The 13,888-nt window shown below is 30.4% G+C and overlaps 2 protein-coding genes across 3 annotated transcripts in view; one reads left to right on the top strand and one right to left on the bottom strand.

Annotated features, from left to right (window-relative positions):
- Positions 1-561, bottom strand: LOC109601471 (uncharacterized). The gene is made up of 2 exons (XM_020017717.2): positions 412-561; positions 1-356 (listed from the first exon to the last, which is right to left on the bottom strand). Exons 1-2 carry the CDS (start codon positions 454-456, stop codon positions 21-23), a joined length of 381 nt encoding a protein of 126 aa, XP_019873276.2. The 5' UTR covers positions 457-561; the 3' UTR covers positions 1-20.
- Positions 562-4,681: 4,120 nt separating this feature from the next.
- The window catches only part of LOC109601473 (insulin-like growth factor-binding protein complex acid labile subunit), a 32,066-nt gene continuing 22,859 nt past the window's right edge, over positions 4,682-13,888 (top strand). The window contains exon 1 of one of the 2 annotated variants that reach the window (XM_049966967.1): positions 4,682-4,975. In XM_049966967.1, coding sequence (XP_049822924.1) covers positions 4,919-4,975 — 57 coding nt within the window. In that variant the 5' untranslated portion in view covers positions 4,682-4,918. The remainder of the gene's footprint in view (positions 4,976-13,888) is intronic. The other variant, XM_020017719.2, reaches the window with a different exon arrangement.

Below are 13,888 nucleotides of genomic sequence, written 5' to 3'. Positions count from 1 at the left end.
TCCCAATTAAAAGACTTTTATTAATCATCGTCAACAATAAAATTCATACATTTGAACAAATGGAAAGCAGTTTCAGTAGGGCTGCCCTTTTGCTTCAAGCACTTGGCTTGTTCATCAGTCACTGGTGCATCGTCGGTGAGGAACTTTCGGAACTCATCCTCGTTGATTTTACCACTTTTCTCGTCTTGAATGCGCAGCTGAACCAACAAACAGCTCATGAACACCTTCACTTCGTACGCTCGTGGACTCAGTTTTTCTCCCAGAGCCAATTTTTGGTCCAGTTTGGTCTGATTAAGGCAGACATGTTTGGCGTTTGTTAGTTGGGCATCTAGTACTTCGAATGGTACTGCCCAAACCTAAATGGCAAATGTGAATTTGGTGAAATGTTGATGATTTACATAGTTTACTTACGGTGCACACTAGAACTGTCAAAACAAGGCACGTTAAACTTTTCATTATTGTTTGACTTCTGTGTTAAATAAATAATGTGAAATTTATATATGCATTAATTTTGTGATTAATTGTAATTATTATAAATATTTGCAATTTATGTAGGCTACTATTCATGAACCAGTTTGAAACTTGAAATTTTAATGGTTTACTAGTTTTCACTAAAGTTTAAATAATATACTTTGTTGGCCATACTTTCTAATAATGTAGGTGGTTTTCTACACATTTATCACTGAGTTAAAAATTTGTTATAAAGCTAAAACATTTGCGTTAAAAGCAGTATAACAAACAAATCCGTGACTGTTTTCGACGATAATGATCTCATTAATTGGCTCAGAATTATCTCCTCCAGACTTTAGTATGTGTGACCGCACCGAAACCATATTTTCCATAAACAACAAACATATTTACAAATTGTTCCTTTAACATTTGACAGACAGAGTGTGGCAAGTTGACTTTGGTACATCAATAAAACAAAAAAAAAAAAGGTGCGATTTCTGTTCTGCTCAATGATTCAACGTCGGACGTTTCGAACGTATCATATTAATTTAATAACGGCCTGCAAAAAGTTCTGGCAGCCTCACACGTGAACGTGCGGACCGTTTTTAAGGGACATTGATTGATTGGTTGGTCCGGAGACGGAGCGTTTACCAAGAAAAAGGTCGACTACCTGATCGGAGTAAAAGGGGAGTCCAAGTTCCTCTTAATTCCTCGCAGAGCCATCTATTTGAATTTTTTGAAAAATTTCGATAAAACTTATGACTTATAATATATATTTTTTCTGCTGCATCTGAGACGATAAATATATAAATGTGGACGGGCAATTTGCAATTGCCCCCAATTATCTATCATTTCCCAGATAAGGTTAAATGTTTTTGCTGCAGTTTTTGTAAATTATTATAGTAATTATCTCAATAAATAAATGCACGAAGCACGTACTACATCGACATTCTAAACAACTGTGTGTGTATGTACGTAGTTTTAATAGAAAATTAATTTATATTTACCACGAATATATTTTGATGGGATAATAATAATAAAACATTGTGACGGATCAAAATTAATTTTCACCGAATATTCAACAACAGTACGTTGACACACATTCATGTAATATCTGTTTTCGTATTGAGGGGAAAACAATCGATCCAATATTACGATTATCGGTATTGAACAAGAAACATCTGTATTTATAGTAAATAGAAATTGTAGGCAATAAAAAAGTTTATGAATGTCTCTTTGAACGGAGTTTATTTATAAATATTATATCGGCAACATTTACGTGTGTGTATATTTTATCTGGTTTAGACACTTTATACGCTTACAGGATTGAGGATATTTTTGCGATGTGTATTTGTATTTTACTTAAATAAATATAGGTATGAGTATATATAAATCAATTTTGTTATTCCATAAATTCTGTGCAAATTCTGTGCAGCACACAATAATAGCTGTGGTTTGATAATTTCATATTAAAAAGCATTGGTTACATGAGCTGTTCTAGTTTTATCAATTATTATTCACAGTCTGAACGACTCATTCATATTTTAGCATTTAATCAACATGACGTTTTTATATTCCTACAAAACGAAATTATTAACTTATTTATTATGGGTTACCGCAACAAAAGGATGAACAGCAATTTACGTAAATTTTCAGAACTTAATTGTTTATTAATAAACACGTGATTCAATTTAAAAAGTAAAACGAGAGTAACACTAATTTAATTTAGGTAATCTTAATAATTTTGTGTCTCAAATGATGTTATAAATTTCTCTAAACTCCAAATTACTTAATCTCTTCGATAAAATTTGTTTAAAAAATATATTCATTGAAAATAAAACTGTCAGGTATCTTTTAATTTCACACTTCTGAAAATAAATTTTAAACATCTTATTCTTTGGAATAAAACAATTTTTCTTTAATTTGTTACGGAACAAATAAAATAAACATATTTTTAACAGTAAATGGATGTATAAAATAAAAAAATACTTATGAAATTCTTAGATATTTTTTATTTAATTTCAGATTTTACATATTCAAATAAATTTTAAAAATACATATTTCTACAAACTTAAACTTTCGTAAAATTGAAATCCAATTTTATACAATTTCTTACATATAATAATTGTAAAAAAAAATTGCTTATAAAATTCTCAAATATTTTTTCTTTCATTTTTAAAATTCTTAATATTATTCCTTATTTTTACATAAAAATATAATATAAAATTATAATTATTTAAAAATATATAATTTTAAAAAAAAATACTTATAAAATTCTCAAAAAAAATATTTATATATAATGTTTAAAAAAATATTTCTAAATATATTTTAAAAATACGTATTTAAAAAAGTACTTAAATTTATAATTTCATAGAATAGAAATTTTTTTATAATTTCTTCTTATTTTTTTTTATAAAAAAATATAATACAAAATTATAATTAATTAAAAATATACAAAATATAAAAAATGCTTATAAAATTCTCGAATATTTTTAATTTTTATTTCAAATGTTAAACTTTTAAATAAGTTTTAAAGATACATTTTTAAAAAAATATTTTTAAATGAATTTTAAAAAGACTTGCTTAAAAAAAGTACTTAAATTTATAATTTCATAGAATAGAAATTAAATATTTTTGTAATTTCTTCTTATTTTTTTATTTTTTTACAGAAATATATAATACAAAATTATAATTAATTAAAAATATATAAAATAAAAAAATACTTATAAAATTCTCAAATATTTCAAGTTTTAGACTTTTATATAAGTTTTATAAAAATTTGTTTATTAAAATTTATTTAAAAAAATATATTTTTAAAAATGCATACTTAAAAAGGTACTTAAATTTTTAATTTCGTAGAATAGAAATAATTTCTTAAAAAAATATTAATTCTAAAAAAATCCTTAAAATTTATAGATTTTTTTAATTAGTCTCAAAATTAAAGATGCACATTTAAAAAAATATTTATTTAAATATATAATTTTATAGAATAGAAATCTAATTTTCTTCATTATTTCTTTCACTTTTAAAATTCTTACAAATTTTATATTCACATTCTGAAAAAAAAAAATATTTTTTATTTAATTTCAGATTTTAAATTTCTAAATAATAAATATATTTCAAATATAAATATTAAAAAAAGTAATTTACTCATAGATTAGAAATCCAATTTTTCTATAATTTCTTACAAAATAAATATTTTCTATAATAATATATTTCTTCTTTTATTTGTAAAATTCATAGATATTTTTTTATCACAAATTTTAGATCACGCCTTTTAATTTTTAAGAAAAAATATTTTTTAAATAAATAAAAATAAATTAGAGTAGTTATAAGTAACATTAATTATCAAAATTTCCCAATATTTTTTTTATTTTCGTATTTTAAATCAAGGTTTTTAACTGAAAAACACATAATCTAAACAATTGAGCAATTAAATCTATTTATTTTTAATTCAATTTTTGTTTTTTTCATATTTTACAGTAAAATAGTATTTCAATTCTACACATGAACAAGGCTGTAATTAAAAATGGACTCAGCTACATATTTCAATGAAGCAATGCAAATAAACTTTTATTTGGAACATTCAAAACAGTTTATATTACAATGTTATTTAAAATATTTAGTTTCAGGAACTTCTATTCTAATAAAAATTTATTTTAAATTTTTTATGTTCAGAAAAATTTCTCAAATTCACCGGAATTTATATAAAATTTATTATTTATTATTGCTTGAAATAAAATGTATAAATAAAACTTTCAGTATAATGGAACTAAGACCTAAATAAATATGTTAAAACGTCGACATTTACTCAACAGTTTATTGAAGTTTCCAAAAATATCTGTTATTCTAATTACTTTTTATTATTGATTTATTATTTCTAAATTTATAAACGTATGTTATTTATTTATTTTACATCCTATAAATACCATTCTTGAAACTTCAACACGGACCCAGTTACAGGTGAATCCAGTCAGCAAATCAGCCCCAAAACCGTCGACAAATATCGCCGCCAAAAACTTTTTAATACAACCCCAATTCTTATCGCGGGCACCTCCGTACGTACGAAATTGATCCTCGACGAGACCGACCCTCCTCGAGTCCCGAAAACCGAATCACCATCACGCCGAAACCCTCAAGGCGTTAGTTCGCCGCGGCGCCGGCCCGTTTTCAGGAGTGCGCCACATCACGAGCCGCACGGCGGCGCTGAAGCAAAACCGTGCGATGCACCGAACGGAACAGTCAGTTTCGATTCAGCGCCCGCTTAGTATACATGTGATGTGTAGAAGCCGCGCTCCGCACACCGCCGTCCGCACGTAAAGATGATTTAATAGCGTACGCGTACGTTTCGTGAAAACGGTCCGATCAGTTTTTTTTTTATTTTCATTTCGTCCCGATCCCCGATCAGTTTTTAAGTGGTTACTTGGTAAATTTAGTGCGTCCGATTATTATTGTACAGTTTCCAGTTATGGATACGACACTTGGATACCGACCAGCTTCAGGATTATGTTCGGACTCAGTTGTTGTAAGTGGATTTAGTTAGTTGTGCGATTTTTTGTCGGAGTTTCTTTGCTGATATGCCGTTGCTGACCCACATCCGGCTTTGTGGCGATGTCGTTTTCTCTTGGAAACGTCGAAGACACGCCGGAGGTGTTGCAATTCGGTGATCGTTTCCGATGTTTTGGAACTCGTCGGTGGGGGAAATTAAACCAGATGCTTAAGTTTATTTGCTTCGGATTCGCAAGTTCCAATTTGGTACTGAGTAATGAGCGCGGACAATTTATTCCCGCACATCAAAACAAGCTTGAATATTTTATTCGGCTCGAAAACTTCCGCAATTGTTCTCTCGTGTGTCGAATGTGGGAAACACTTTGGAAAAGTGACTTGTTGAAGTAAACATAGTGGCGTAGGTACTTTCAGACAGATTATTTGGATATGTATATTGTTCCGATCATTTGAATTTCAAATATTCCCTTGCAACGAGCCAAGAAATGTCGGTATTAATTTTTGTTGAAGCGGAAGAATGTCTTTCACCATTTGTGTTTTGTTAACATGGCAACACAAACATCGAATGCTTGTTTTAGACTTGTACGTAATTAGTTTTCTGATTGGAATATTAATTCCTTCCATATTATTTCCTTTAAATATTCAGTAAAATAATATTTATATCAAAAAAAGCTAATTTTGATGTATATAAATTTTTCATTAAGTTTTCAAATATATTAAAAATATTTCCTTTTTTACTTCTCTTTGATATTTAATAAGTTACAAATTAAATTTGAAAAGTAACTGTAGGATACTGTAAAAGTTTCATCTCTCCCAATTTTATTCTTAGTCTTATTTTTTCAAGTCTTAACTACAATTTAAAAGCTTTTAAACCTTCATCTTATTGTATTTTGAAACAGTTCAACAAGCTACTTGAAAAGTATTTAGCTTTTTTATAATACATTAGTAGTTTATAAAAAATGTGTTTTCCACAAAAATATTAAAGTTTTATTATAATTTAAACAGACATTTCAAAGATTTATTTTATTATGTAAAAGTTCATCAAACTTTGTTGTTTGATTTTTTTTATGTCAAATTAATATTTACTAAGTTTCAAACTAAAAATGAAGAAGTAAAAGATTTTCTAAAAAAATGTGGATATTTCATTGTTTCTACGGAAATATTAGTCTCAATTTTTAAATTTTTATTATAATTTAAACAGACATTTCAAAGTTTTACTTTATTAACAATTCATTAAGTTTCTTAAAAAATATTGTTTGATTTTCTTTATTAAAATTAATAATTACTAAGTTTCAAACTAAAAATAAAGAAGTAAAAGATTTTCTTAAAAAATGTGGATAGAAGTAAAAGATTTTCTAAAAATAATGAGGATATTTCATTGTTACTACGAAAATTTTAGTGTTAATTTTTAAATATTTATTATAATTTAAACAGACATTTCTAAGCTTTATTTTATTTTATAACAGTTCATCAAGTTTCTTAAAAAATATTGTTTGATTTTCTTTTATGTAAAACTAATATTTACTGAGTTTCAAAATAAAAATAAAGAAGTAAAAGATTTTCTAAAAATAATGTGGATATTTAATTGTTTCTATGGAAATATTAGTCTTAATTTTTAAATTTTTATTATAATTTAAACAGACATTTCAAAGCTTTACTTTATTTTGTAACAGTTCATCAAATTTCTCAAAAAATATTGTTTAATTTTCTTTCATGTCAAACTAATATTTACTAAGTTTCAAACTAAAAATGACGAAGTAAATGATTTTCTAAAAAAATGTGGATATTTCATTATTTTTACGAAAATATTAGTCTTAATTTTTCAATTTTTATTAAAATTTAAACAGACATTTCAAAGTTTTTCTTTATTTTGTAACAGTTCATCAAATTTCACAAAAAATATTGTTTAATTTTCTTTCATGTCAAACTAATATTTACTAAGTTTCAAACTAAAAATGACGAAGTAAAAGATTTTCTAAAAAAATGTGGATATTTCATTATTTTTACAAAAATATTAGTGTTAATTTTTAAATATTTATTATAATTTAAATAGACATTTCAAAGCTTTATTTTATTTTGTAACAGTTCATCAAGTTTCTTAAAAAAATTGTTTGATTTTCTTTTATGTCAAACTAATATTTACTCAGATTCAAACTAAAAATAAAGAAGTAAAAGATTTTCTAAAAAAAATATGGATATTTCTTTGTTTCTAAGGAAATATTAGTCTTAATTTTTAAATTTTTATTACAATTTAAACAGACATTTCAAAGCTTTACTTTATTTTGTAACAGTTCATGAAGTTTCTTAAAAAATATTGTTTGATTTTCTTTTATGTCAAAATAATATTTTTATTTAAGTTTCAAACTAAAAATAAAGAAGTAAAAAATTTTCTAAAAAAATGTGGATATTTTATTAATTTTACAAAAATATTAGTGTTAATTTTTAAATATTTATTATAATTTAAATAGGCATTTCGAAGCTTTATTTTATTTTGTAACAGTTCAAGTTTCTTAAAAAATATTGTTTGATTATCTTTTATGTCAAACTAATATTTACTAAGTATCAAACTAAAATTAAAGAAGTAAAAGATTTTCTGAAAAAAATGTGAATATTTTATTATTTTTACAAAAATATTAGTGTCAATTTATAAATATTTATTATAATTTAAATAGACATTTCAAAGCTTTATTTTATTTTGTAACAGTTCATCAAGTTTGTTAAAAAATATTGTTTGATTTTCTTTTATGTCAAACTAATATTTATTCAGTTTCAAACTAAAAATAAAGAAGTAAAAGATTTTCTAAAAAAATTTGGATATTTCATTGTTTCTACGGAAATATATTTTTATTATAATTTAAACAGACATTTCAAATCTCTATTTTATTTTGTAACGGTTCATCAAATTACTTGAACTTGAAAAATGTAGTTTCTGCTCTGTTTTCATAGAAATATGAGGTTTATTTCATTGTACTTTAAACAGATATTCCAAAGCCTCATTTTATTTCGAAACGGTCCATCAATCTGAACTCAACCATTTCCGGACTCCGGACCATCACAAAAATAAGTAAGTAAACTTCAATTCCATCCAAAGTCGGCTTATTGTAGCTTTTAACTAAACATTCAATTTAAATGCATAAGAATATCCATAAACACAAACAACAACAACAACCAGGTATAAAATAGGAAATCTCGGCGGCACAACGGCATCTCGATCTCTGCGCTCCGTTGTGACATATGATTACATTCTATTTTATACGGATTTAACGCAGCGGATAAATTATGCCGTCGCCCGATCTCCATACGGAGATCTTTTCCTGTTTATGGTGCACGTGAATGGGGAGCTACTTAAAAAAAATGTCGAAAACGTGTTTCGACGTGGAAGTAACGTCTTAAACGCGATCCGATGTCTTGATGCCGCATAGGTAAACATCGGACGCCGTTTAAAAAGCAAATGTACCGCTGTCGACGTTCGGCACGCCAGAGATCTCCTCCTAACGGGAATCTGGAATTAACCAGATAAGAAAAAAACCGATTGTGCGATACATCCACCGAATTAAAGAAAACAGAGCCTGCGACGTCTCTTTCAACGTGCCGAAGCTGCTGCGATGTGTTTGGGCGTAACGGCGGTGGCACATGTGACTCACGGCTAATGCGTCGGAAAACAAACAATCCACTGAAATTATGTGCCACCGATATTTCGGGTTGTTTCAGCTGCACGTCTGGCTTTTTTGTTCTTTCCAATCGTTACCGTTTCGATTGTCGTAATGGAATAAATACATCAAAGTGTCGTTAAAAAGTTCATTGTGCGATAACTTTATCTGTACGTGGAAAAAAAGGCGGCTCACAACCAATATTTACACGTCCAGTTACAACGTCTGCGTTCCACCGCCACCATCGATTTGCGTTTTGGTTTTAAACGTTGTGGGGGAGCTCAAAACAACCATTAATGTCGACCAAAAGTGCCAGACAGCGTTTTAACATCGGCAGAAAGTGCAAAAACAACATTCGAAACGTTCAAAGGTGTCGACAACGGCGGAAAAAAATTAATTAACTTACCGTACCTCGGTACCACGTCATTTGAAAATGATTATAACTAACTGAATGTTAATATCAAAAGTACAAGGTTAACCATGTCGTATTTATAAACGCTGATCTTTCTGTTTGTGTGTTCGTAGTTTAAATTGCGTTTTCGTGATTGTTCCAAAACCGCAAAAATACATAAATAACTTAAAAAACGTTTATTTTATTTGTCCGTTAATAAATCGGACCGTTTCGAACCTATTAAATATGTTAATCGGGCAATATAATTAATTCTGGTCGTCGGGAAACAAAAACAAGAAATGATAAAGGAGCATAAACAGGCGGCTTGTAAATTAAGCCTCTAATTTAGTCTAATCATTATGTGCTGTACTTAACGTTTTTTTAATTACGGTTTAGTGTTTTTGTTGAAATTTATTGGTACTACGTCTTCGGGACGATCCGAAGCTGCATACACAAAAAGTGCTTTCAATTAACATTCCATACGGACTTGTTTTAAGGCAAATTTATGGTGCCATGCTTATTTTTTCGTGTATGGCATACCAATGTATTAATTGAATGATTTACTTTGATGAGTACTTATCAAATCAAACAAGTCAGTGGGGCAGTACCGTTAAAATCTAGCAAAGAATTTGCTGCCAATTATAAATATTACTGTTTTATTGTTTTCCTCGTAATTTATTGATACTACGTACAAAAAACACTTTCAATTAACATTCCAAACGGCCTAGGTAATGTTAATTTATAGAACGTGCTTGTTATTTCGTTTGTGCCATACAAATATGCCAAACGGAAAATTAATTTGACAAGGGTGTACTTGAAATCAAACAGAAGAGTCAGGAAGTATCATCAAACGTCAATAATTGATCCACTGTCAATTATTATATTGTGGTTTAGTGTTTCATTTAAAATTTATTGGTACTACTTCCTTGGAACATCCTGAAGCTGCTAAAAACACTTTCAATTAATGTTCCTCTCAGCTTGGATGAAGTAAATCTATTGAGCATTGTATATTTTTTCGTTTATGTCATACAAAGTACCAATAGAATAATTAATTTGACAAATAAGTACTTCAAATCAAACAGAAGAGTCAGAAAGTACCATCAAATGTCAATCAAATAATCCACAGTCAATCATTATATATTATGGTTTAGTGTTTTCCTGAAATTTACTGGTACTACTTCTTTAGAACATCCAGAAGCTGTATAAAAACACTTTGAATTAACGTTTCACAGAGTCTAGATAAGATAAATACATGAATTAATGCTTATTTTTTCTTCTATTCTATACAAATGTACTAATATAATAGTTAATTTGACAAGGAAGTACCTGAAATCAAACGGAAGAGTCAGGAAGTACCCTCAAACGTCAATAAATAATCCATAGGCAATTATTATACATTATCATTAAGTGTTTCTCTTGATATTCATTGGTACCATTTCCTTATAACATCCTAAAGCTGCTAAAACCACTTTCAATTAAGTTTCACACAGACTAGATAAAGTAAATTTATGAAACAATGCATATTTTTTCGTTACCACAATACAAATGTGTCAATAAGATAATTAATATTACAAGGAAGTACTTGAAAACAAACAGAATAGTCAGGAAGTACCATCAATAGTCTGTAAATAATCCACTGTCAATTATTATGTATTATGGTTTAGTGTTTTTGTTGAAACTTATTGGTACTACTCCTGTAGAACATTCCGAAGTTGTTAAAAACACTTTCAATTAACATTCTACACAGATTAGATAAAGTAAACTTATGAAACAATGCTTATTTTTTGTTTATGCCATACAAATATATCAATAGAATAATTAATTTGACAGGTCAGTCAGAAGAGTCACGGAGTACCATCAAACGTTAATAAATAATCCATAGTCAATTATTATCATTATGGTTTCATGCTTTTCTTTGAAATTTATTGGTACTACTTCTTTAGAACATCCTGAAGCTGCTAAAGACACTTTCAATTAACGTTCCACATAGACTGAATAAAGTAAATTTATGTAATAATGCTTATTTTTTTGAGTTAATCGAATAATTAATATGACCAAGGAATACTTGAAAGCAAACAAAAAAGTCAGGAAGTACCGTCCAAGACCAATAAATAATTCACTGACAATTATGGTTTACAGTTTTTCTGTAAATTTATTGATGCTATATCTCCAGAACATCCTGAACTTGTCACACAAATTAACTAATCGAATAATCAGCTTGTCAAGGGAGTACTTAAAATCAGAACGAATAGTCGCATGGTACCGTTAAAGTACCCAGCAAAGAATTCGCTTGCCAATTATAAAATTACTTAAGTTCAAGCCTGCAACACTTAACAAGGGGAAGTATAAATTCAGGTTTAATTGGCCGAAATGGTTGAATTAAACTACGTATTATTGTGAATGTCCTGCCCGACTCGCAGAAGTAGTTTTTCCTGTCTAGATATCGCGAACCCGTTTTACCGTAATCGATGGTAATTATTTTTTATGTGCCCACGTGAATTTAAATTAAAACGAGGGACCGTAATTGCTCGTGAACACGGTCCGAATTCAATCTCAAAAAAAAAAAAATATAAATAAACAAATAAAAAAACAAGAGAGAAACACAGGATAAAGAGGGCAATTCCGGCAACTGCACAAATGTATTTGGTACGAAAACCGTTGTTTATAGTTTTAAAACGAGTGTAGTTTCCTTATCCCGGCGACTTAACCTTATTGATGATAATGGGCGAAGATACACGACGTAAAAATTCAACTTCTTGCAACTTGCATACGGGAACAATCCGAGGTGTGCGAGTTTAAAGCCATTTGGAACAATATTATGGCAGCCATTCCGTCCTAACGTGCTCTCGCCAGATTATACCGACTTAGAAAAGTCATTTTATTTCAGTTTATTTCTCTTTATGCCTTCACATAATGACGCCCGGAACGGCGCCGTAATTTAAGATTTTCATGCGTTACACATTGCCGAATTCCACCGGAAAAAGGTTTTCCCACTCGAAATTGACTCTAATGTCTCCGGGTAAAATAAAAACGTAACGTGTACGACGCAGCCGGGTGAACCCCCGACGATCCATCCGCGGCGTTCGCCTCCGGGGGGCGGGATTCCATGTTTATTAAACCACCCGAAATTGTCTCCGGACATTCGGCGACTGCAAATGTCCCGGTTTACATTCCTAAGACGCCACCCACCGATTGAGTTCCAATTTTTTGCGTCCCATTAATTGGTACTGGAGTCACAACGTGTTTATTTGCCGTTTGAACTGCGGATTTAGCTCAGGTCTATTAATTACTGCGGACCCCCGGCATCACCCTAATAAAGAACCCCTTGACAGTCAAAGTAAACCAGATATGCTAATGATCCGGCTCCTGTTGGACCGTTTTAAGACCCGCTCAAGAGTTTTGCGTTCGTTAAATTGACGCGACTCTAATTACACATTGTCCGTCGTCTTAATTAGTGAAAAACGTCACACTTGTAACCGATATATTATCTCTTTAAACACTGGTAAATATTAATTCGTGAATGGCGTCTGTTAATAATGAAACAGGTTTCGATCAGGTTCACCTACAACAAATCCGAGGCTTATTAACGGCGTGATTTCCAATTTGTATGTTGGACAGGAATTTCGTCTTAATTAACGAATTTTTAACTGTAGTTTTGTATTATAAATTGCGTAATAAAAGTTTATGCAACCGGTTGATCTAATCTAATGAAACTTAACCAATTATTTTTAATTAATACTTCCAGATTGATGGTAATTATAGGCCAGCAGGAATGGAGACGATTTAATCAAGTTATTATGCCATAAAAAAGGGCTACTTTTTTGTGTACAGCCCATTTTAATATGTAAATGATAATGATGGGTTCCGAATATAATAAGCCCTCTTCGTAAAGTGCTCCTTATCTCCCCCACCTACTGCTGGAACTGGAATTAAAGAATGTTTCTTTTATTCCCCGTTGAAATTCTGATCGTGCATTTTTTATCGCCGACATCTGAAAGCCATTATCGTTTTATTAAGCTCCGATATTATTTTATTTGTTTGTATTGGCACGGAAAAAATAAATATACATCTTGATTGAGTTCGTGATAGAGCCCAGACGGGACAATGGGGGTCGAAACACGAAAAACTACCGAAGCCATTTTTCTGTCGGACGAAAAAAACCTGCCACGTAGACAAAGTAAATATTTTAGTGTGTTTTAGTGGGACACACGTGAATCAAAAGTATGATTGGGCCTCGCACTTTCAGCGGCCGGATATGACGGGACCTCTCAGTCTGCAACTTCTCCCCGAACTTGTTATAAACTTAGATTAGTTTTATCAACTACACCCGGAGTTTATATGCAAACTGTGATTTGTGATTATTCGAATTAAATCCCGACATTTTCGTCCCGTCCCGTTGTTTCCGCCCTCGCACCCCCGGTTTAAAGTTCACGCAACTATTTTGATTGTGCCCGATGTATTAATTGCACACGCTGCGCTTAATTTAATTTGATACGCCATCCGCACGGAACGTTCCTCGCTTGCGGTCCTCGTATCGGCCGTCATCTCGATCCTTATCCCTTTATGAGCTGGTGCAAAAAGACGCGGCTCATATTTACGGCTCTGTGCATCTTATCCCCCCCCGGCTTTGCACATCAATATGCCCTGTTTGCATTAAGGCTGGGAAACATAAGGAGCGCGATGTAACTTTTATTGGCGGCTACAATGGTTTCCGAGGACATTATCTTGCATCTACAGGGCCAATAAACTGCAACCGGGGGTCGGGGAATCTTGTCGGCATCAATTCCGACGATAATCCTGGACGCATGGACGTGTGCCGGCGCGTTATCAGCTTCGGATTGCGTACGTTCCGAAAGCCCCGACTTATCGACGTAATGTTTCTAGAAAATGT

This window comes from Aethina tumida, chromosome 4, assembly GCF_024364675.1.
Source record: "Aethina tumida isolate Nest 87 chromosome 4, icAetTumi1.1, whole genome shotgun sequence".
Classification (NCBI taxonomy): Eukaryota; Metazoa; Arthropoda; class Insecta; order Coleoptera; family Nitidulidae; genus Aethina; species Aethina tumida.
This window is presented reverse-complemented; position numbering and strand designations above follow the sequence as displayed.